This window comes from Rhinolophus sinicus, linkage group LG02 (assembly GCF_036562045.2).
Source record: "Rhinolophus sinicus isolate RSC01 linkage group LG02, ASM3656204v1, whole genome shotgun sequence".
Classification (NCBI taxonomy): Eukaryota; Metazoa; Chordata; class Mammalia; order Chiroptera; family Rhinolophidae; genus Rhinolophus; species Rhinolophus sinicus.
This window is the reverse complement of record NC_133752.1, coordinates 29,336,224-29,362,556: the sequence shown is the minus strand read 5'-3', so window position 1 is coordinate 29,362,556 and position 26,333 is coordinate 29,336,224. Positions and strand designations below refer to the sequence as shown.

The 26,333-nt window shown below is 36.2% G+C and overlaps 1 protein-coding gene across 1 annotated transcript in view; it reads right to left on the bottom strand.

Annotated features, from left to right (window-relative positions):
- COL25A1 (collagen type XXV alpha 1 chain) overlaps positions 1 to 26,333 on the bottom strand; it is a 436,443-nt gene that overhangs the window by 185,391 nt on the left and 224,719 nt on the right. The window contains exons 3-4 of the mRNA XM_074322592.1: positions 23,052 to 23,096; positions 21,167 to 21,174 (exon numbers count right to left, since the gene is read on the bottom strand). Coding sequence (XP_074178693.1) covers positions 21,167 to 21,174; positions 23,052 to 23,096 — 53 coding nt within the window. The remainder of the gene's footprint in view (positions 1 to 21,166; positions 21,175 to 23,051; positions 23,097 to 26,333) is intronic.

Below are 26,333 nucleotides of genomic sequence, written 5' to 3'. Positions count from 1 at the left end.
TTGTACTGTACTCAGCCTTCTTGTGATGATGTGAGATGATGCAATGCCTATGTAATGACATAAAGTGAGGTGGAGACACTGGACAAAGGGATGATTCATGTCCCAGGCAGGATAGAGCAGGATGGCTCGAAATATCATCACGTTACTCAGAGTGCTGGGCAATTTAAAACTTATGAATTGTTTATTTCTGGAATGTTCCATTTAATATTTTCAGACCACAGTTGAACATAGGTAACTGAAACTGTGGAAAGTGAAACCACAGATAAGGAGAAACTACTGTATATATCCAAGTCTTTTCACCAATGAGCATGGAATCAGAAAAGACTAACAAGGTATAAATAAATGAAAAGTTTTATAAACATATATTTTAATAGGATACAATAAACATATGGAATACATGTGAGAAGAGACACCTAATCAGCTTCCATAGTTTTAAAAACACATGCCTTCTAAAAGAATGCACAGGCAATTTTTACTATCCTGCCAATTTTTTATTGCATTGTATATAATGAATAATTTGGTTTCTTCAATGTTTATCAACATCTTTAGAAGTATGTTACTTTATTGCTCCAAATAAATACTGGAAGCCAATGTATAAACATCTCTCAATATGATTAATTTATATAAGTGCCCAATTTAATTTTTCTAAATATTGTACAAAACAATAGACCTGACTGCTCTCTGCAGCTGTCTGTCTTAGTTTGTGTTAATAAATGTGTGTTAGCAGAGCCAATAAATTCATAATTCATGAGCTACATAATGCTTATTGCTCCAGTGAGACAGAGCCCCAAAAGCGAAAACCTATTTTAAAATTGGGGAGAAAGGAGCAGCTCTTCAAGCTGACAAGCTTATGTGCTTTAGGGACCGAGATGTTTGAGGCTGCATCATAAAAACTACCAAGAGGTTTGTGATACAATAACTGCAAATTAGGGGTCAATTCTCCCACTTTGTAGTTGAACAAAGCAAGTTTCAGAGAGGTAAGGTAACATTCCCAGAGACACACAGTTTCTAAAAGGGGAAACTGAAATATGAACATGGATTTGTCTGACTTGAACCCTGTTCTATTCTCATGTGCATCATGTTGGTGGTTGAAGCCATGGGCTTAGGTGAGATTACCCAGCAGAAGCAAGTAGGAGTGATGCTTAACTCTTTTTTGAATTAGATAAAAGCTGTAGCTGCTCTACTTAGAAATATACGCACATGAAACACTTAAAATTTTGCACACACACACACACACACACACACACACACCCTGAAGTCTATCCATGGATTCTCTAGTGAATATTTCACTCCAGGTTAAGATCCCCTGGGTAGAGAAATACAAACATTTCAGGAGTAAGAGAGGAAGAGTATCCCAAAAGGAAATTGAGGAGGAAAAGAATTAAGAACAACAACAAACTCGAGTTAAAGAAGCCAGGATTTAAGAGAATTTCAAAAAGAAACTTAAATGAGGACTGCACAGAGTCTTGAAAGGGAAGTTCAAAGCTTTGTAGGACTACCTCAAGAACCAAGAAAAATCACAAATAAACAATCTAGCTCTACACCTAAAGTGACTAGAAAAAGAAACAACAAAACCCAAAGTAAACAGAAAGAATGGATCCTCTTGAGATTAGTGGTTGAATTTAAAATGAAACCAGTTAACAGGGTTACTTTTCTTCACCTGTATTCAGGACGTGGGTACAGGTGCAGCGTATAGGGTGAGTTGTATGTAGTTAGGCTTGGGGTTTCCCTGGGACAGACCAGAGGGAGAGAGCGAGGAGACTTCAGGTTATACAAGAGCATGGTTATAATGATGGACCATGGCTTGTACCATATTTTGCTGTTTATAATGCACACCCACATTTTGGGCCCAAACTTTCAGGGGGAAAAAATCTTCCAATTTTTTTATGTCAATTTTTATTTGTTTACATTTAGGTACTTGTTTTATGTTTTAAAAAGGAATTTTAGCATTTATTTTTTAACATTGTGGTACAGGACATTTTATGTAACACATAATTACAAAACACAAGAACAGATACAAGGTACAAGACATTTTACGTACTGGTAACAAATTTACCATATTTCAGCATCACAGAAGGCTAAGAAGTCTTCATCGTTGCAAGTTAATCATAAATTCAACGAAACTGATTCTCGTACTCCAGGGTGTTATTTTGCATATGGATATCGTTATCAATCTCTCAAGTTACACTTTTAACTCACAAGCATAAATAAAAGAATTAAAAACATGTACATAGATACAGAATTAGTACTACCCATGTATAATGTGCATCCTCATTTTTCCCTCACAAATTTGGGCCAAAAAAGTGTGCATTATACACTGCAAAATACGGTAATCTGTTAAGGAGGGAAGGAGTGAGGCTTTGGGAGGTGGGAGGCATAGGGGATAGTGGTCTCCATTTCTTTGTCAGATATATTTGTTATTCCTTCTGCATTACTTTTGTGATATTCCCACTAAACTATATTTAATAAGTTCAACTGTATCAATGCTTTTATCAATTAGCACAACATCTGATGTGTTGATCTATTATTATAGTTTTCACCACTACTGTTTTAACAGTTTTTCAAAACACGTTTTTAATTTATTTTAGCTATTTTATATTTATATTTTTAAGGCCTACTTGTAAAAATATAGTCTCAAAAACATAGTACAACAATAATAAAGATAGTATTACATATATTTATTCAATAAGGACTCAAAAATAATTGGAAGTATAATCATGCAAAATATGTTGCCTAAAAGACTCTAAATTTTTCTACAATTATTATTGTCTTTAGACATTGTTGATGTTGAGCTACCATAGAATTTATATGAATCACCCATTCCTACATTTTCTGTAACAAGGCCAAAGAAACTGTACTAACCAAGTCACAAAACTTTAAGGGTTACAGTGGCTATGTAAACACAGTGCCACTGAAATGCCAGAGGAAGAAATATGGCACTCAGAACACTCAGGCAGTTCCAGCAGGATGGACTGATCAAATTGTAAAACCCCACTTTCACTCTTTCAAAGGTAACGACATCTCATTTTAACCAAATCAAGGCTCAGACCTGGCAGTCAAAGCCCTTGGCAGCCTCTGGAGAGCCCTTTGGCCCTATGACTTCCCTCCAATTGTTACAGGCTTTCTTCCCTTGGTTCACCCTTGCTCTTGCTAAGGTGACCATTCATCCCATTTGTCAAAATCCCATCCAAGCTTTAAGGCATTCACCTCTTCCAAAAGATTTGCCTGCTTTCCTACAGCTGATGGAAACTTGATTTCTTCTGAATATCCATAGATGGTTTTCTTAATACTTTTATGACATTACGTTCTGCCTAACATTATAGCTATTGATATCTTCTCTCTCCTATTAAATGGTATGTTCCTTGAACAGCTAAGACTTATGGTGCTGGGATAATATGCCAAGCACTGTGCTATTTGTTTTGTGGACATTATGGGTACCATTATTAGCCCATTTTATAGTTGTGGAAACTGAGACGGAACAGTTAAGGGACTTGCCCAAGATCACACAACTAGTACATGGAAAGATGAAGATATAAATTCAGTTCTATCAGATTCCAGAACCTACATTTGAACAATTATGCTATACTACACCTTGGACAGTGAAGAAACACATACAATAAAGTTTTGATTTTTTTTTAAATTCACCCTTATATGAATTTTTATTCAACCAACCTATGAAATTCCAGGCACTGTGGTAGTGTTAGAGAAACAAGGAAAACACAAGGCATGGACACTTCAACAGGGGAATTTATAGTGACACAAACAATTCTGAAAAGCTAATACATTCTCAGATTCCCATACTTTATTGGGCTTTTTCTTCCCAAGCAACTGGAAGACCTTTGACAAAGGCTCAAATTGTGAAAACTAGTTATAGTTCTCTTTTCTCACTGCAATAAAATTAATTGTATTGAACAGTAAACCACCTTAATTTATTTTAACAGGTAGTTATATAGTTAATGATACTGGGACTAAATTAGATACTGTAAGTCAAAAGAATACTGAATACGTTTCACTTCTTCTATACTATAAATGTGCTCAGTTGAGACAGGAAGTATAACTTAGCACTTTAGAGCCACTAGCTAAATTACCTCTATTGATGAGGCTCGGCAGGTTCTTTCGGAATGATTCGAAATAACAGCTGAGGGATAAAATATACCCTTTGGTGGGCCGCAGCCACAGCGTGCTCAGAGCCTACTGGGGAGAGAATAAAGCACAAGCTCCCATGCATGAATGGTTCTATGTCTTGCCTGGAGCATGGCTGACTGACCATCCCTGGAATTGTATAAATGAAAGGAAGTAGGCCAAGGTACTCGTTTGTATTAATAATTGGTATACATGAAGTAAATTAGTCTATCCCACCAGGCCCTTCCTAAAGGGGTGGGGAGGCGGTACAAAACTCCAGGAATAAAGTCTGCTAAAGCAATCTTTTCAAAGCTTTTGACAAACTGCAAACCTCAGCCATTTTTTTTCCCTCATTGAAAGGAGAATTCAAGGAGAAGTTTCAGTTCAGTTCACACACATGCACACATGCGCACACACGCACACAGAATGTATAGGTGTATGAGGCATGAACTAGGACATGAGAGTTACGTAGTACTGTCCTTATTCACAAAGGAAGTCAAGGGACCTGGTTCTGCCATTAAGAAGAGGGAGGATTTTTCATTGATGTCAGAGGGCAGGTGTAGTGCAGTTCCGGGTTCCTTTAGCTCTTGTGTATATTCCCACGTGAACAATCTGCGTACAATGGAATCTGGTCTCCTTATTTGTACAGCCATATTGCGATTGCAGGCAAGAACAACGAAAAGCAGTCCCAATCGGAAGACAGAAGTCAATTCAACCAAACCATGATTCAGATTTTCAAATTTTTGAAGGAACCAATAAATTTGAAAACTCTTTGCTTTCTGATCTAAGAGAACAGAGTTTAATCTGCCTTTTTCCTGGTGTAGAAATTTCCCAGGATTCGAAATTTTTCTTTCTCTTTCATGAAGCGCCCATAGTAGGTAAATAATGAAAAATATCAAACCCATTTAACAACGCTGTAGAATCCATTTTCTTCTAGACGTTGTTGGAAAAAAAACATAATTTGTTTTTGCAGCAATATCCTTTTCAACAAACATACATATCATTCAATCTTATATCATTTTATAACATATTTTTAGTCTTTCACTTACACAAATATTAACTTTGCTTAAATAAGATTTGACTCCAAACCAATAAAATCAAAGTTTATAAATAATGCTAAATTATTAAAATATTTTAATTCAATTCAATAGTAAATAGATCCCCAAACTTTCTCTTAACTCTATTTACACTTCAATCAAGGGAAAACATATGGAATTAAAGATGAACAAAGTAGAGTTTTAACTAAAGTAATTAAAGGATAACACTTAAAAGTAGGAAATAGATTTCCTTCATGGTATTATTCTATTTCTTAATCACACAAGTATTTAAAAAACAAAAATGTAAAATTTTATGGCTGACTGAAACCTGAAAGACATCTTTATCTGAAAGTCCTTATTTTTCTTAAGAAACTGAAACTCCATGTGTAGAAACAGAATGCACATGGCTAATTCATCTTGAGCATCACTCAAGAAATACACTTGATGTGGTTTATGTCATGATGATGAGAACACAAGAAACTGTGAAAAATGTCATTTCTGGAAAATTAGTTGGCTGTAGTTCAGCAAGAGACGAATCTTTGTAACAGATGTGATATGATGACTTTGATGAATTGAATGTTTTAAAATATGGAGCATTTTAAAAATATTCTCTTAGAAATAAATTAATTTAAATAAAACATACTATATACCATTATTCATACGAGGTCTGACAATTAAGCTTGCAAATTCATCCTAGAAAAAGTACTACATACCTCACTGCTGAATATCACTACAGTCACCTTCGAAGTACTCCCCTTGGGAAGCTATGCACCGATGCCAGTGCCTAGCTCACCCTTCAAAGCAATTTTGGAACTCTTTTTCTGGAATGGCCATCAGAGCTGTCGTCATAGTACCCTTGATGTCCTGAATTCATCAAAATGTCTTCTTTTCACTATTTCCTTTATCTTCAGGTAAGGAAATAAGTCACTGGGGGCCAGATCACGTGAGTAGGGAGGATGTTCCAATACAGTGATTTGTTTACTGGCTAAAAACTCCCTCACTGACAGTGCAGTCTGAGCTGGTGCATTGTTGTGATGTAAGAGCCATGAATTGTTGGCAAAAAGTTCAGGTCATTTTCATCTTTTTCACGCAGCCTTTTCAGAACTTCCAAATAGTAAACTTGGTTAACTGTTTGTCTAATTGCTACAAATTCATAATGAATAAACCTTCTGATATCAAAAAAGGTTAGCAACATCGTTGCAACAAGTTAGCGAACTTAATTATCACACCCTGTATGTCCACTTTCATCACCGTGTTTCCCTGAAAATAAGACCTAGCTGGACAATCAGCTCTAATACATCTTTTGGAGCAAAAATTAATATAAGACCCTGTCCTATATTATATTATATTATATTATATAAGATCCACTCTTATAGTAAAATAAGACTGGGTCTTATATTAATTTTTGCTCCAAAAGATGCATTAGAGCTGATTGTCCAGCTAGGTCTTATTTTCGGGAAACATAGTAGTTCTATGTAGTTTGACAATGTCTTCCTTCAAATTCCTGTTCGGGCTCCATTCTTAGTTCATTAATTTAAAAAATGAAGAGAAAACTTGGACTCAATCTCCAATGTTCCCATCAACTAAAATTTTATACTTTTCATATTTATGTACTCTGAAGCCTTCCAGGATTTGAGGATAAAATTTCAGAAAAAGATCCTCTTTTTAAAATGATTTATTTTCTACTTAGCAGAAAAGTTTGATTTATAAGCCATTCTGACTGAAGAGTCAATATCTTGGTCAATTGCTACAGATTTCTAAACTTGTTAAACTTGCATCATTTCTAAACTTGTCAAAAAGAAACTAAAAGACTTTAAATACCAATATTAGAACTTAGTATTCCACTATGGGGCATTTAGTGTCCTATCAACATATATAGTTGAATGTTAGTCAAGGAGCTGGTTTTACATAAGTACATATATTTATATTGCTGGGCATCATATGATGCCCTTAATGGATACGCCAAACAACCTTTACCTCGTTTTGGTTACAGATTAAAAGTAAGAAGTTTGAAGATCTGTAGTTTAGGATCTTGGTATCCTAATATATTCAAAAGGCTAGCTAGCAGAGTGAGACAAGGTGAGAACCAATATGTAACAAAAGAGATGTCTTTGTCTAAGAGATTCATCATATTGATTTTAATAGTGAGCCATCGCTCTAGCTACTGTCAGCGAGCAAAAGCAGGATATAGCAAGGAAACATTTCTCACCTGAAATGATGCTGACTACCAGACCCCAAACAAGAAACATTCTGATGTAAGCCATCCTCCCTGTTTGTGTGTTATCAAAACCCTTCCCAAAGGGAATGCCTGTATTATCCTGGCGTCCAATTTATTGACAATATGATAAGGATATTACAAATCACTGAAAGTACTAAAGTAGGTTACATCTTGGTAATCTCTGTACTTTAGGGCAATAGACTGAGTTCCCACACAGGGAGAAGACAGGTCAATTTTCAGTAATAATTTGCATGAATGAAAGCTTTCTATTTATTTTAACAGAACACAAGCCTAGAAAATTACTGAGGTGCTTTAGTTAATAGAGTTTCTAGAAAGTACTGGAAAGTTCTAGAAATGAACATGAATAAAAGAAACTGCCTACTTAATGACACTTTTTAATGACAAAATAAAAGCTTCCGCTTTTCACAATGATGAATAGGAGGTGGTTTCCCTCAAAACTCATTTGCCTTGTGGTTTTGATTATTTATATGCACATAGAAAACTTCATATTATAGGGAATATGTAATTTCTATAGTGAGGTTTTTTTAATTATGATATTTGATACAAAGTCAAGCAATTTTTCATTTTGTTCAAAATGTTCCAATGATCTGAGGTTGCCATCAGTTTTTTTATGTTCTCCTCCCAAACTCTACTAACATCACCAAACTAAAGATAAAATAGAGAACTTTTCCCCCGCTAAATAGGGCAGTTAATGCCCATGGGAAAATAACATTCTTAACAAATAAAACCCAGGGGATCTAGTCAAGCGAAGGAATAAATCCTCATCTTTCACACAACTTTCAAACTGGTAAACAATACAAGAATTTAAAAATAATTTCTTTTCAACTCATGCCACATAATGCACAAAGTAAGTTTGTATGTAATTGCAAGGCCAGATCAACTTTCCAGATGGACATGAAGAATCAATCAATGATTAGAGGCTTAACTTTAATATGCAAAATAGAGGGTTTGGTGGACTTAGAGGGGGGCATCAGGATAAATAACCCCACAACTGGAAATGGAAGTTTAGGTCATTTCCTGTCTGAGGATATATAGGGCATATTGGATAATGGTCAGAGTACCTGAAAGGAAACCACAAGCTGATTAATTCCACTCGAAGGGATGGTTTTTAAAAACCAGTTCTTATTCTTTACCATTGATTAGAAGTCTAAATGGAAGGCTACATATGGTGAAAGATATATACATTCAGCCATTACAACAGAAGAGCGATAAATTATCCAGGGTGCCTGCAGAGAACTCTCTAATCCACTCTTTCAATTTTCACTCTCACCTGTGAAAAAGACTGAAACTGTATGCCAATTGGTTGTTAATAATGTGCTCTGGAAGGGAACAACTTGAAATTGTTCCCAAAACTGCAAATCAAGAGACAAAGTATGCATGTCTACTACTGTTGAATGAAATTATATATCAGAACAAAAGACCATGTCTGCAGTACAGGACTAAAGTATGCTTTCATGTGTCCTATCAAATCCATGGCTCTGGGCCGCACAAACTCTGGGGCGCTTAAGTTTCTACTCCCAGAAGAATATCCTAACATAGATGTAGCTCATGGAAGCCTCCAAAAGGAAGTTTGTGATATGAAATTTAAAATAATTGTTTTTAAATTTGTAGCTTCCAGATTGGGTTTCTACTGTGCCTGCCAAACATTCTCCTTCCTTTTCAGCGGGTTAGCTACACAAATATGGATTTCATCTGTTTATTAATAGAAGGAAGTGGTGATTCAGTCACTTTGTGTAGATGCCCTAGTTTTCCCATCTCTACTCGCCTTCCACGGAACACTGTAAGATGTGACCAGTCAAAGGTCAGGCGGAAGAGAGAGGACGGTGGGGGTGTGACTAGAAAGAGCAAGCCCCTTGCTCTCTGGCTTGGTCTGCAGCCTTTGGACCTCCCAACTCATGCTCACCTCAGTCCCTGGCCAGCCCCTGCTGCTCCATTTTTGTTCTTTTCCTGAATCTGGATGTGAGCTCTGGGCAGCAGAAATGCTATCACCAAATGCATTCTTTTACATAGATTCCAAAGGCCAGTTTTCTTCAAGTGTGTTTCATCTGCAACTCTGTCAAGTAGGAGAGACTCTCCTGTTGCCTTTCTCTAAATAGTTGAGAGGTCTGCATTTTTATGCTACAGAAAGATCACACATAAACATTCTAGAGCTTGGTGCTGTCCACTTGCTCTTATGAGCCATGTGCGGCCCAAGGATATTACTCCCCTTCTCTGAGCCCCACTTATAGGTAATGAATAGAGCAATACAATCAGCTCTACCTACTTCAAAGGGTTGTAGCATCAAATGGTCTTTATGAAAGGGCTTTGAGCTCTAGCTTCCAATTAAATGTATTACAATAATTAATAGTGAAGAATGTTTGTCAAATGAAGACTGTATATTTACACATTGCCACCAAAGTTATAAGGCTAAGCACATGGAATATGAAAGCTGAATCATGGAAAGGGCAGGAGGAGGGAGGAGGGAAGATTTCCAGAGAAGACAAGACAGCAAGAAAGGACAAGTGTGAGGGTATACCCTGCATGCTTGGAGGGAATCTGCAGAACTATGGCTAGAAGAGGTGTTTATTTGGAAACATTACCGTAATGACTACTTTTGTGTCAATATGACTAAGCGGTGGTGCCTGCTTGTTTGATCAAACATTAATCTAGATGTTGCTGTGAAGATATTTTATAAATGTGATTGACATTTATAATCAGTTGACTTCAAGTAAAGCAGATTACCCTTGATAATATGGGTAGGCTTTGTCCAATCAGTCAAAGGCCTTAGGAACAAAAATTGAGGTTTCCCAGAGAAGTAATTTTGCCTCAAGACTATAACATAAAAACCATGTCTCAGTTTCCATCCTGCTGGCCTGCCTACAGATTTTGGACTTACCAGCCCCCAAAATTGCATGAGCCAATTCCCTGAAATAAATCATATATATACACACACACACACACACACACACATATATACATATATATATACATATACATATACAGATGTATATGTATATGTATATGTATATGTATATGTATATGTATATGTATATGTATATATATATGTATATATATGAGAGAGAGAGAGAGAGAGAGAGAGAGAGAGAGAGAGAGCTATTCTATCAGTTCTGTTGCTCTGGAGGACCCCGGCTGATACAAACACTAAGGCCATTTGTATTGGAAAACCCTGTGGATTCTTCTCAGTCTTTATTTGTTTGCCAGTTAGCAGGAGCATGTGCACTCCAACTGTGCCAGCGTACAGCATACAGAGACTATAACCCCAAGTGAATGATCATTTTTGGTCACAATGAAAGGAGTTTGGTATCTTTCAAAGTCAATAAATATCTCCAGATATCTTACCAATAACTCAAACTCAAAATACTCAACACTGAAATCTTCCTCCCCTGCCCCAATAAAAGGCTCCTTTTATTGAGTTGCTGCTCCTGCAGTGTCCTACACTGTGTCACTTCGCCTCTGGCTGACTCCTTGTCATGCAGGGTGTCAGGCAGGGGCTCAGCTCCCGCTCCCCACACAAGAACGCAGGATATGCTGAGGCCAAAAAGGAACACACACGGAGCCATAGGTAGGGGAGTCATACCACTGTAGTCTTGCTGGCAGCTGGGTTGGAGACACAGGAAGCAAACATCCACCAGTACCCCAACAGGGACCTTCCTATACCCCAGTCTCTCTGGCAGCCGGGCAAGACGCACACAGGCAGTAGGATCCACACAATCTGCAACCTGCCGTCCACTATTCTGCCTGCCAACCAACCCCTTGTAACTGCAATCTACCGTGCTAATGGCAATCGCACTTGCCAGCCACCATCTGCTGCTAGCATAGCCACGGCAGTTATATTAGTGGCCAATGGCTCACTGGTTACAGCTGACGGCCAACTAGCCACAGCTGATGGCCATCCGATCACAGTTGATGACCATTTACTATCCAAGTCAGCACCTTTCCACGTGAGACTGAGAGCCTGGAATCTGCACTCCTGGCTGTCCCACTCTCCTCATATCCATTCTATAGACCTTAGATTGTTCCTTGGTAACTTTCTCAGGTAGAGTCCACCCTATGCGTACCTTTAACCCAGTCCAGACTTTCTTCAGGTTGCTTCCAGCAGCTATCCTGAAAATCACTCTCAGAACAGTCATTCTCAACAGGCTTTCGTTTATTGCTAATTAACTGCCCACAGCTTCTTCTATTAGCATTAAAAATTCAAACTGCTAAGTCTGGCATTCAAAGCTCTCCATGTGGAGTCTGACCAATCCCCCTAGGATAACTCTACTACTCCTATCAGCAGCCGTCTACTCCAGACACCTCGGCCTCTCCAATGGCTCATTACCACCTCTCAGCTACCCTCTTCCACTTCACTGATCCCATCTTTCAAGTCTCAGCTCAAGTTCTAATTCTCCTGGCCATTCATATGCTTAATTAAACTTCTCTTTTCTGAACTATTGCTGTGACTATCTGGCTCATTCATGTGCCATTTAAGCACAAAATGACTTGTATTATTAATAAACAGTAAACATAGGTGGAGACTTTTCTTTTCAACCAGATACAAAGCTGTCTGAGACAGGGACTATATTTAAAAGATTATTTAAGGAATGAAAGAAGGAGAGAGGGAGGGACTAAACAGGGGACCTCCCTTTGTGCTCATAAGTTGTGAGGTACAACTTGGCACTGGGTGTATGTATCTTCCAACCAAATGCTATATGTCTTATTTCATTCACACTGTGGGAATAATCAAAAGAGACATTTTAATAAAATGTGCTGTCCTGAGGATTCATGGGTTTTCCAGCTGTGGTTGATTTGTATTGCATCCACTTTACCCATCCTATATAAAGAGGCTTATAGGTGTAGACCATAGTAAGGGAACAAAGCGATACTAATTAATAAGCATGAGGTTCTGAAAAGCAGCACCAAAGCCTTTTGTATTGGTAAACACAGTGTACACTTTTCAATCTTTACCCTATTTGCCATTTTAAAGTCCCTGACACTGTTTAACACTCTTCATTTTGAGAGTTTTTCCTTTGTGTCTTCCATGACAGTAGTGTGTCTTAATTCTCCTTCCACCTCTCTACACACTCCATCTCAGTCTCCTTTAAGGGCTCCAATGTGTCCACCTATTTCTTAAATGATAAACTCTTAGGGGAGGGGATGTCTCATTTTCATGAGCTGAGTAAACTGATCTGCTTCAATCACTTCAACAACCAGCTATACTTTAATTATTCTGAAAGCTCTTACTTTAGCTCAGACCTCTCCCCTGAGCCAATTGGCTACTCGATGTTTCCATATGGATGTCCCATATGCATCTAAAACTCAACAACTTCACATCAGACCTCAGCATCATTCCCTGCCCAAACTTGATTTTCCTTCTTTACTCTCTATTCCAGTGGCCCACACTATTATTCCCCAAAGCAAAACTTGAGAATCACCTCTACCCCTCCTTCCTCCTCACCCCTACATCTAGTCACACATGTCTGCCATTTCTACCTCATTACTACCACCTGCATATATTCCATTCTTTATATCTCTCTAGGCCATTTTATTTCTAAATAACCAACAATACCTTAACATATCTCTTTTCTCTTTTGTCCTCCTGTTCTTTAGCAAGAGTTATCTTTCTCAAATGTTTGACCATGCCACACCCTTTCTTAAATCTTTCAGACTCTGTATGCTTTTAGGATAATTACTTAACAAGGTATGCAAGGTCCTTCACACGCTCATCTTACTCCAATCTCTGTTCTGTTTACTCCCTAACTTCCTCCTTGAACTTTACATGCCAACCTTATTTAATATACAGTTTCCCAAAATGCCGTTCTTTCTTGTGTCTGAAAGGCTTTGAAAATGCTCATCTGCCTGCAAACGTGGCACTACTTAGATTTTCCACTTTAACAATGCCTTGACTGATCTCAGATCCAGAGGCATTCCTGATCCCTTCCCCACCCAAATCTGGGTGACTTACTTCTCTACTGTTCTGTCAATGTACCTTGACATATCCTGAGTAAACCTGTCACATAACATTGCTGTGTTTTTGTTTCGTTTTATTTTGTTCTCACTCGACTCTAAGTTCCTTGAAGACAGTGGCTACGTCTTATTTGCTATTTTATCTCCATCAGATATACCAGAGGGCAGGGCACATATGAGGCACTCACTATGCGCTTGATGAATGAATCATGAATGAATGGGCACTGTACCAGAGGTGCCAAAAGAATGTATACAAGTGGACACTGGTCAACATTGCTCAAGCAGTAGTTCGCCGTAATCAGAAGTGTCTGGATGCTGATGGTAACCACTTTGAGCACCTCTTGTAATTACAGAAGTCAAATATGTCCTGTAGTTATCTTTTGTTATTGGTATATATTGAGTACTACAATTTTAATATAGTTTTCCTTTCTTAAAATGTGTATACACTTTTTTGGTGTTTCTCTGTCTCGCTCTCTACACACACACATATATATACATATATATATATATATATATACATATATATATATATATATATATATATATATATATATATATATATATATGCATGTGTATATATGTGTGTTTGTATGTATATATATATGCAAGTTAAGAAAACAAGAAAAACTTTTATTTTATTTAAGCCTAAGCAAATCTTAAGAAACCATGAAGACTTGTGAAAATAAAAGGTGCACTAAAAATATCATTCATAATGACTAAAAAACACCCCTAAGAACATTTAGGTGACTTGGGATACTTTAAGTTCCATGGCTAGATGTCTTTTTAATTGCCAAAGCAAGAACTAACGTTCATTTAACAACAAAAGGAGGGAATTCTTTCTATATTATAGCACAGGACCCAGTTCAGATCCAACAGGCCACTTAGTGAACTTAGGCCAAATGCAGGCCAACTTCATGGTGTCCACATGATCTGAAATAAGCAGGAGCCACTCTTTGTATAAGAGGAAATCATAGCATTTTAAGTAGGTAGTTTGGAAGAATAAGGACATTGAGGCTTCAAAGATTATTCAATGTTTGGCCATTCATGAGAAAACAATAATGTACCCTTAAATCATTCATTTGACCTTGTTCAAAATATTAGCATTCAAAAAATATATCCAATCTGCTTTCTAACAGCATGTTATTTTAGAATGGCTCTCCTGCTATCTATGGCTAGTTATTGCCTCACAAATCCACAGAAGTCATATAATTACTTCCCTAATTTGTCGCATAAGATATTTACAGTTCTGCATAGGCAGACAACCCTAGGAATTCAGAAACATGACAAAGTATTTGGTCATAAGAAAGTCAAACAAGAAGAAGTAACATGACATCCCCTTTGTTTGTTTGTAGACTAGATATCAGAAAGGTAGGCAGGTGGCCAACGAACAACCTGAAGCAGACTTTAAAACTGAAAGGTTACTTTCTAATGATTCTGACTGTTTTGTGCCACCTGTTTCATTTTTTTAAGCTAAAAACAAAGCAAACAAACAAAAAACACTCTCCTAGTTCTCTCTTATTTCATCTACCAAGTATCTTTGGGAGAGAGAAGATTCATCCTTAAACTCTCACATTTTTGTTTTAATCATGTTTTTCACTATAAGAATGGCATTTGCTCATTCTTCAAACCTCATAAAAGTGACTCTAAAAGTGTTAGTCATTTTTTCAGAGAAGTATTGCTAAAAACTAAACTGTCACCTGAAACCATTGGGAATAGAAAATAAAATAGATAAACAGAATTATTTCCAGTTGAGGAAGTCACTCCAGACCCAAAATAAGGTAATAAAGTCACTCAGTGGCATGACAAACAATAAGGAGAAAAAAGAGAAGACCATAACTGTTGGTGCTTGAAGATTTTGTAAATGCTTAAAAATAAGAAGCCCTCCTTATCAATGAAGTTATGAAGTAACCCAGGGGGGCCTAAGGCTCAAGACCTGGCAGTAATATCCTATTCTTCTTACAAAGCACCCCCCAGCTTTTGTGTTTCTCTTTATAAAAAAAAAAAAAATCTCTCCCTTTTATATTTCTTTTTCTGTTTAAGTTTCTGGTGATAGAAAATAGTTTTGATGTAGTTTTTCTTCATTTCTTCTAAAATGTTATGATAAAACAGGTCACATTATTACCCAAGTGACATACCTATGTATATCTTTCTGGAGATTTCTGGTTCTTTCTATTTCTTCCAAGAATTATTTCCAGACAGGGCAGCAAAGATTGGCTGGTCACCAAATTTGTTTACTTTTACTTCTGAGCTCACAAGTACATTTCTCTCCTTTCCATGCTTTTAGGTGTGAAAATGTGACTTGACTCTTGCCAGAGAAATGTGGTCAGAAGTGACATAAACCATAAAATCCTGTACTTCTGGTGTTGGCAAAAAAACAACAACAAAAAATAACACCTCCCCTCTGACCCTCCATTCTTTTTCCTTCTTTATCTTATCTGATGGCTATATGTCTACAGCCAGGGAACACACATATAAAAGATGGTAGAGACTCCACAAATCTGGGTCCCTACAAGAAGCATTGCCCCTCAATTTATAAGAAATAAATTTCTATTGTGGTAAGCCACTAACATATTAGGGGTTGTCTGCTATAACAGCTAAACTTATTATAAAACAGATGGTATCTAGAAATAGACCACAAGAAAAAATAATGTTGCAAAGAAAAATATTGTCAATATTTTTGTATGTCTATTTCCTCCTCCTCATCTTCATTTTTTAACTTAACACTCCTATTTATTTCATTTTGTGGGCTCTTGACCCATTATCTTTCCCCTTCAAGAATTCCAAACTTCTGTTTAATCTGGCACTAAAGCTACATAAACAACATCAGAGGAAGCATTGAAACAAATTACCACTGAACACTGTTCCGTCTTCAAACAAGGCAGCTTTAACTACTCAAAACAAGATATAAAAGACAATGGGGAATCCATTTTATGTTAGAATCACAGTTATATTCTCTTTTTCTACTTTCTGTTCCAGGAGACAAACCAGTGTTCAGGGTCCCAAAATGAGCTACCCATCTCTGACAGCCTAAAGTCATTCTATTATAACTCTGTCCCCAAACAGCCTTTAAACACAAATTAATTCTCCAGGTTTGTTTGGTTTGTTTCTTTGGTTTGTTATGGTGACTATATCAGAATTTATCTAGCCATCCTGGTATTTTGTAGCAATACTGCTTCCTACAAAGACAGATGGTTTGCTCCCTCCATTAAAAATAATATCCCATTATTATAGAAAAATAACAGTTACTACGCATTCAAAAGCACACGCTTTGAACCCTAATTGAAATCAAAATATTTTTAATAATTAACAATTGAATATAATAGGAATACAACAATTGAAGTCGTTAAAGAAAAATTTGCTGAAAACTCCATGACAATTTTATGTTGTTTTCTTGACTCAAGGGTCAAAGCTTATACCTCCACACAACTTACTTCCACACTAGATGAGAATTAGATGATTAATAAGTTTGCTTTGAGTAATTGTCAGTATGAAAGAGCACATAAAAGATGTAAAATCTAGAGACAGCTAAGAAAAGCTTGAAATGAACCATAGATAGCAGATGGTAGGATTAGTTACAACAACAAAGATACTTGCAAAAAAGGTGGTAACACTTAAACCTTACTTAACTGAAAAACATCTTGTAGAAATCCAGGGGAGAAATGAGCTTTGAAGAGAGCTAGGCTTGGATTCAAATTCTGGTTTTGCCTCCGCTAAATGTAAGTCCTTGGAATGATTACTTGCCTTACTCAACCCTCAGTTTCCTCCTGTGTAAAATGGGTACAATAAATCTCTCATTCACAGGGCTGGTATGAGAATTGGTGTTACGTACAGTAGGTAGTTACTATAAATTGTAGTTATTAGCATATCTGGAAAAGATCTACTGTTGACTTACAAGTCATTGTTTTTTCAATACGATGTAAGGATACCAGAGTTTCTCATTTAAAAGTTCTATAGAGATCTCTTTTCCTAATTCATCTACCACATTGGCCAAAAGAGCACCATAAGCTTAACTTGGCTAAGTCTGCTTCATTCATCTGTCAACAAGTTGCTGGGTTTCATATCAAGTTGACAATGATTGAAAGTGGGTGGACCAGATAGGCTGCACAACAGCGTCACATGCACACATCAGAAGGTTTATACTCCCAACAAGAACATCATAGATCTGTCAGCCAAGCACAATAATAGGGCTTGATAGACTGATACAACTAAAAAAGCCACTTAAAACAGGTCTCCTGACTTTTCTGGCTATAGTTATAGGACTTACTTGAATTTGTTACCTGTGAATATTAGAATGGCTCCTACTTTTGGGACAAAAGGACAGAGAAACTACATCCCCCATTGTCTCTCAAAATGGTCAAAACGATTGCAAAATTTGCTACATTTGAAAACCCTGAAGTAATTTGGTAAATTTGATCATGCTCTTTGCTTCTTATTGAAACACAAATCCATTTGATCCAAAATACAAGGTACTATCTCATGTCATCTGGAGTCAGGTAACACAATGGTCAGGTAAATCATTCTAGCAAATGCATTTATGTATCTGAGCTAGGTACCCCAAGCACTTGCATGGATTCCTTTAGAACAATGTTTTCATACATGTTACCTTTATGAGAAAGAAAACAGAAAAAATTATGTGATATCCACATAAAAATAAATTACATACATTATCATAAAATTGCTCTATTGCAATCTTTTATAGCAGGGATTTTGTGGTAGCAATATATGTTTGTCAAAACAGATAAGGTTGGAGAATAAACCGAACAAGCTTCCTAAAGAGTAAATTGATATGAGGGATCTAATTCAAATTGTATTTCAAGTTTTAAATTATAAATGATCTCAATATGCAAGATACAGAAACTGACAAGAGAAATGCTTTAGCCACACATTATTCTAGAGTGATAAAGCCAAGTTCTTCAATTTACATCCAATGAAAATGTAAAATAAGATTCCTAAATTAAATTTTATCATTAAGTTGTTTTTTTCATTTTTTTTTAATCTTACTTGAGAGTATTACATTAGGAGGGCAATGAAAAATGGTGACTCAGAGAAAAAAGAAATCTGCCATTGCCTATCAGGTGAACCAATATTTATTTGTTTGTTTTAATGAGTGCCCTAATGCTGTCTTCTGCACTGCTGAACACTATTGAAAGTGAATGACAAGAAAACACACATCAGGAGCAGGTTATACCTCAGCATAAACCACAGGATCACAGAATCTCATGGCCAGAAGGAAGTTGGAGGGATGTACTTGATACAGGCTTTGTTCCAAGGATTGCTTATCTAAAGCAAGACTACTTAACTTCTCAGACTACCTTTGCGATTTACATTTAATTTACAGAATGGAATCATGGGCAATTGCCATTAAAATGGTAATGTAATCCTTGATGTTATGCATAATTTCTTATTTGTGGAGATAGTGAAATAATTTTTTTAAAATACAAAACTAGTGAAATAAAATTCTCTAAAAATAAAATTATAGAAACTTTTAGATTTCAGTTTATGAGTAGAAGGAAAAATACACAAAATTAAATGATGCTAAGAACAGGAAGAGTATGTTAACTGCAAGTTACAATTGTCAATGATTAAATATTGCATGTAAATAAATATAAAATTTATCAATATATCTAATCATAATAATGTCACTGTTCATTCACTTTTATTCATTTGCAAGAAAGATAATGGAAATATTTCATAAAGCCACTTAGTCTAAAGCAAAATTTGATGAAAAGCAAATACTTCTTGAAAATCATACATGAGGGGGGTTTAAGAATTTGAGGCTCAAGAGGATTTCATTACAAGGTAGGTACTTCACTCATAAAGGTCCTCATGTTATGGGGTCCCAAGTACTATGGCAAGACTCCACTGTGTTAGTAAAGATAGCATATTATACACACACACACACACACACACACACACACACACACACACATATATGAATATATGTATTATCTTTTTCAAAATCAGTGGTTTTTCATTTTGTCAAATGTGAACAACCTGAATTATCTCTTAGTATGAAAACTTGTAATTATACCTTATTTGTTGAATTTGATGTAATTTGTTAAACCCAGTATAAGATCTTTAAGATGCAGTTGAGATGGGGCAGTATTAATACTTGTCTTATGTATTAGCTATTTTACATTTTTTGTCATGCTTTTATTTATGTAATTATTTATATCAAGGAATATTATTTGACCCATGGTCTTCCAAACGTGTGTACCAATCATTCATGTTATAACACATCTATCATTCATAAGGAATTGGGGTAAGGTGGTAGTCAGAACATGTTTAAATCAGACATATCTAATTGAATTCCAGCTTTGCAAACCTTCTCTGACTGTGCAACCATTGATAATTCAGCTCTATGACCCTCAGTTTCTATACTGAACAATAGGAATGGTAATATCAGAGAACAGTTTTGAGATAAAATGAAAAGTATGAGGGTTACGTGCCTAGAATATTGCCTGCCATTTACCAGGGGCTTAAAACGTATGAGTCCTCTTTTTATATAATAACAAAAGGAAGAACAATTGAAATCCTTAGGTAGAGAACCTGGACGAACAGATAGCTCCCAGAAAGCAACAGCTACACGGCTGCCTAAATTTGCGCAGAGCCAAAGAGGAAATTCTGGAACCCTAAAAGTCACCATAAGGCAGAAATGAGATTTAACTACCTCTTGGTCTGTGTAATACTTACATCCACCAAAAAAAAAGCCTTGAACACTCTATTCTGGCTGTAATCTCCGGAGTTTCCTCTGGGTAGTAGTGGTTTGTTTCTAGTTTTAAAGGCAGAGGATTAAATAAGAAGCCAAAGAATCAGGCTCCTAGGCCTGGGGCATGCCATCTGCCTAGTATTAAGCAAGAACTGAAAGTCAGTTACAGAAGCACAGTCATTTCTAACATGATTTATGTTCCATCCTTGAATGTGGCAGGAAGACTGCAAAAGATATTTGGAAGCCAATGCTTCCTCTGAATAAAGTAAACGAGTATAAGCTAAGCCCCTCTCCCTGGACCATGCTGGCCTGTTAGGTAAGTTGCCAATGTGGAGTCTGTGAACCCTGGAGCAAAATGGCTATTCAGGATGAGAAAGTATCTTAAGGCCAATGATCATTGCTACCGTAAATGTACAGTGCACAGCACAAACACTGGGGTCAGACAACAGATATCCAGGATATTACTCAAAAACACATCTAGCTCAAAGCTGACAAGATAATCTGTTCCTGTGAGTGCAAAGCAGACTGGAATGCTGCCGCTATGACCTACTCAAGCAAAGAAAAAAGAAAGTGCAACTCTCCAAGGGCTCCATCTCATGCTCTTTATGCAGGCAAAACTCCAGCGGACTTCAAAGGGAGTGTTGCCTAAGGAGGAGTGTTGGACCGAGCCCATGGGGGGTATCATTTCCACGATCATGTTGCCATTCTACATTTGGTGGACGGGCAAATGCAAATACTTGAGATACAAGGTTAAACAGATGAAAAAAGAAGTGTGAAAGAGCTTGGAGATTTGCTTGCAAAAACCCTCAGAATTCCAGGAAAAGCGTTTAATATCAGGAACTTCATAAGTTGTTTCCAAAGTACCAAGAGAGTAATTGGTTTGTGATGATACTTATTAATAAAAGTTCTTTTAGTTGACACATTGCACTCCAACACATCACACGGTCACAAACTAGTGCATTTAAAAAATAATTTCCCAAAGTTAAGTACTCTTAAAAGGTCAGTAACATTTTTCTAATTGAAATATAGACTATATTTTGATGTTATAACCAAGTTTTAACATACGTGATCCTGATAAATGTAGAACAGCCAAAATCCAGCAAAGATACTTACAGGAGGACCTATACAGTGGGGAGTGGATAGAGAAGGTAAGAAAAAGGGAGAGACAAATTAGTGAATATGCAAAATATTAAGATTAAATAAAAGATTAAAGCATCGTCATAATTATCAGCACAATACAAGAGACACAGAGGTCATTTAGAATTCAATGATTCTTAATCTTTTTTTTTAGATCACGAAACTTTTGACACCATATCAGAAAAATACATTTACATCTATGTGCACAAAAAATTTTTCATAAAATTTCAAGGAATGTTTGCATTCCCTGAGACCTCTTTATGAATTACTAATATATTCACATATCTTAAGTAAAGACTGTCTAATTTATATATCAAAAAATTTAGATAAAATATGAATCAGGAGGATCTTTGGTCATTTATGATAGACCAGTTATAGAGAATTGATATAAATAACTTTCTTGAGATTGGTAAAATGGCTAAATTAAAAATGCACTCATTATTTGTTCTAAGAATGTGTTTTATTCAGTAGTATTGCCAATATATAAAAGAATAAACTCTGATATTTATATAAGTTTCTTTAAAACTATGCATTATCATCAAAACACTGGCAAAAATCTAAGAAAATTTCAGTATTTCACACACTGTATGCTCAATTAAAATACCAGTTCTAAGTAACCAGAAAGTTAGGAATTGACTTTTACGTTTTCTATAAAACTGTGTATAAACATAAATTTTCACTCTTTTCCCTCAATCCTTTTCCTTTCATTTGACATAAAGATCAATTCAGTGATTATTTGACTTTAACAATGTTTTATCATTTGTTTTTCCTCAGAACAAATGCATAAAGCATCCTCTATTATGAAACTTTGCACTTTGTGAAGGGAATACCTAGACAAGTTTCCAATTATTTAGATTCAGTGAGGTTTAATGACAAGTTGTGAGAATACTCTTAAAGAGTACGCTACCCAAATTACTGAATTTTCATAAACCCTTTCTACATTGACATCTTTTTTCCAAAATGAAGAGGAAATTGGACAAAAAAAATCAATCTTCTATCCTCTTTTTGATAGATTAGTACTTCTAGTCTTTCAAACCTCAGTAACTAATTGTTTTTAATACCGAAAAAATATAGAAAGTAACATTTCTTAGCAAACACTAGAATCAGACCTTAAATTACCTTCCTCTTATCTTGCAAGGAAGAACTGATAGCCTGATAAGACTTCATTTATGTTTTCAGAGTCATAGACTTTATAGAACAAGTAAAACAGTACATGAACTCACTCACTTGGATATCTTGCTTTCAAAAAAAAAAGTTTTTATTTGACTCTTCTGTTTCACTTTACATACAGGGATTTGGCCTGAAAGCAAAAACTCACTGAAGTGGGCGTCAGGACAATTGGTTGTATTTCAAGTTCTGCTTATAAAAAATTGCATGGTCTTGGCCAAATCACCTGACTGTTCTGGGTCTCTGTTTCCTCAACTACAAAATGAAAGTGCTGGATTGATTACTAAGGCTCCTGTCATCACAAAATTTCTATGGTTATACAAGAGGAATAAAAATTCTCAAACTTTGAAAAGAATGAGAATAAAAGCATGACAAATTGTACCAGTTGGATAAAATAATAATAAAGCTTTCCAAGACATGTGCCCTGGTATCCCAAGGCATATGTTTTCATAGAGAACCTGCATTTACTGACCAGCTATGAAGATGAACGCATAGGTGATGTTGCCACAGCGTGTGCTGCTAAGAAACCCTCACTATACACTGAAAAGTCAGACTCGACACAATAAATCAGCCAAATTGGGTGCTAGTGATAATTACACACACCCGCACGACCTCTGACAAGACAATATAATCTGAATTAGGAGGAACAGATGCAGAATATGAATGACACAGAGCAGCTGAAAGAGAGACTTACCAGATTCTCCTCTTCGGCCCCTCTTACCTCGTTTTCCTGGAGGGCCTGAAATACAAAGAACAGTTTTTTGAATTTTTGGTTCCAAAATGGCCAGTAAATAACTTCTATATATTTTATCACTCTTTTTAACTGAGAACTTCAAGAAAGGGACCAGACGTTTGTAAAGGCCAGCTCTATTGTTGGTATTTCAACATAACTTTTAAGCTTCATTTAGTCCTAAAAGTTGTACTTGATCTCTTAGCATCTAGTGTGACATAGGAACACGAAAGATTCAGAATTTTTGTTCATCCTGTCTTGGTGTTATCAATAAAGGCTTTGCTAAGCAAATTGATGGTGGTGAGATTTCATGTTGCTTAGGAAAATTTCTTTTCGGAAGGTTTCAGGATATTAATAATTAAAAGTACTAAGTACAAATAACTATGGTTTCTCTTCAGTCGGGTCCATCACGATTCTCTTAAAAATATTTAGTTGGCAGTTAGTTAAACTTATATGTTAATGAAAATAATCTTACAAATATTTCTGTTAAATGTGAATTTTCCTATATTGGCATTTCTCTGAGAACCAGCTAAGTTAACAACCGTTTTAACCGTAAAGTGCTTAGGTAGTAACTACAGGTCTCATGCTTCTAAGGGGCTAGCTCATTATTGTCATTAAATAAATATTTAGTCTGTATGATGATCCCATTTTAAAAATGGAGAAAAACTTGTTTTTTTTTCAATGAGTTGCCTATGAAGACCACCAAGGTAGTATGTATCAGACTTAGCACAGGATTCTAGCCTATCATGGCTTTCAAACCATTATTTTCAACTACATAATTTCTCCCTTCATTTCTTTGGGTAGGAATAGCTCCCACTGAATTGTGATTCCAGCAAATAGAAGAGAATAATTAGCCCACAATGAGAATTGAGGTCGTGTAACATTTGCTGGAAGAAAGAGGCCAAGGAAAATACAGAACTTCCTGGTTTTAAAGAATGAGCTGCTAAGTTGGACTGATGACTTCCAAATTCGAAAGTTCAAGACACAAGCAGTAGAGGCCTTAGCATCCAGCCGACTCTTAATGTGATCCTGAGCTACTGACTTCCACATGGAAACACTATGATGAGAAATAAGAACATCAGCGGGCCAGTTAGTTTCCCCTCAAGCCCTTACACAGAACAAGTCTGGCCATCTGTGTTTTGTAAGAGGTTAAAAACAATCAAGCAATAAAATCAATGGAAAATTTTAGGAGAAACAGCTTTATAGCAGAGTCCAAAATTGTCATGAGAAATTTCAGATTTCTTTCTGTATTCTAGCATAAAAAGAAGATCTTATCATATTCAGGATATTCATGGCAGATTAGAAGTAAAAGGAGAATCATGTAAACAGGTAAATAAATCCAGTGGGACCCTAATAGGGATATAAAATACACATTTATACACACACTCTCACACACATACACACAGATATATACTGACATATTCTGATAGTTATAGTATCCTTAAGATTAAAAATCAGATATTTTTCTACTACAAAATCAATTAAAGTAAGAAGTTTTTAGCAACTACTATATACTTATGATTGTCTGTGATCTGCATAGTCGGAATTATAGGTCATAAATAAGATATATATCTTATCTGAAAAGGCAAAGAAGTTGAAAATATTAAAATATACACATGAAAATTTCATTAGTAGAATTATGTGAAGATGGTACAATGAGTTTATACTCTGATTTGTTCCTTCTATTCCAAAAATATGGTCAATTGTAAAAAGAAAAAACATTTTAGAATTATTTGTATTAAAAAAGAAACGGACATGTTCACAGTCCAGAAATGCAAAGTGGAGAGCAGGGAAAAAATCACGAGCCTGCTGGGTTCCAGTTCTAGAAGTGGGAATGGTGGCCACGAACTCTATTCTTGAAGAACAAATGCTCATAAGTTCTCTAACCAGAGCCAGAATCACTACTTAAAGCCAGGGGTTTGAAAATGCTAAAGAGACACTGAAAAAACACCTAGGTCTCTCACTTAAAGGATGAGGAATGTATAGATATAATTGCTCAATCAGAAAATGAAGGAAGCATCTGCTGATATGGTGCCTAGTTCTATGATATCCCCAACATAAATCTGGGACAGAGTCCTAAAATGCCATTTTAAGACAAGTCTGGTCTAGAAGGCTGGGAGGGCAGATAAAGAGAAACAAAATGGTTAGGTAAGAAAGGGTGAGCACAGAGGAAAGAAAGGTAGACAAACACAGGGAGAAAAGTACACCAAAAACAACAACAACAAAACCCTACTATTCATAATGAATATACAAACTAAAATTCCAAAAACATATAAAGACATCTAATGCTAAGAAAGACAGCACTCAATAATAAGGTTATGAATTATTTCCAGATAAAATTAATTTTAAGAAACCATCAGGCAACAGTTGGTATGTTAATTAAGCTTTAAGAAATAAATGAAGAAGTAACATCCATTAAAGAGCAGGGATTTTTAAATGTGAACAAGGGGAAAAAAAGAAAAGGGGATTTGAAAAAGAATCCTTTAGAAATCTTAAAAATGAAAAGTAAAGTCATCGAAATTAAAAAAGAAAAACATAAACCAATTAAGTGCTAGCCTGCATATGGTTGAAGAAAGAAATGATGTGGAAGATACAGAATGCACACCCTCAAAATTTACATGGGGAAATTCTCACCCCCAAAGATGACAGTATTAGGAGGTAGGGCTTTGGGCAGGTGCTTAAGCCTCAAGGCTGAAGCCTTCATGAATGGGATTAGTGCCTTATAAGAGACCCCACAGAGCTTCCTAGACCCTTCCACTCTGTGAGGACACAGTGAGAAGGCACCTGTTATAAAGCAGGAAGGTGGCCTCTGCAGAGGGCAACCCTGCTGCCACCTTGATCTTAGACTTTCCAGTTTCAAGAACTGAGAGAAATAAATGTCTGTTGTTTAGAAGCCACCCAGTCTGTATAGCAGCCCAAACAGACTAAGACACTATCGATCTATGTATCTATGTATCTATGTTAAGAAGAACGATATTACTTAGATCAATAAGAGAATCCAAAAGAAATGATAAAGAAGCCTTTGTTTAAGAGATAATAGATGAGAATTTTCCAGAACTGAATATAGGAGTCCTAAGATTGAACTTATACTCCAAGTGGCAAGTGAAAATAAATCACAGTTAAGCACATAGAAGGAGAAACTTCAGAATATTCAAGGATAAAGAGAAAATGCTAGGAACTACCAGAGGGAAAATTACTTAGGGAGGTACTTAGACCGACTGCTATCTCACCCACAATAAGTGCCAA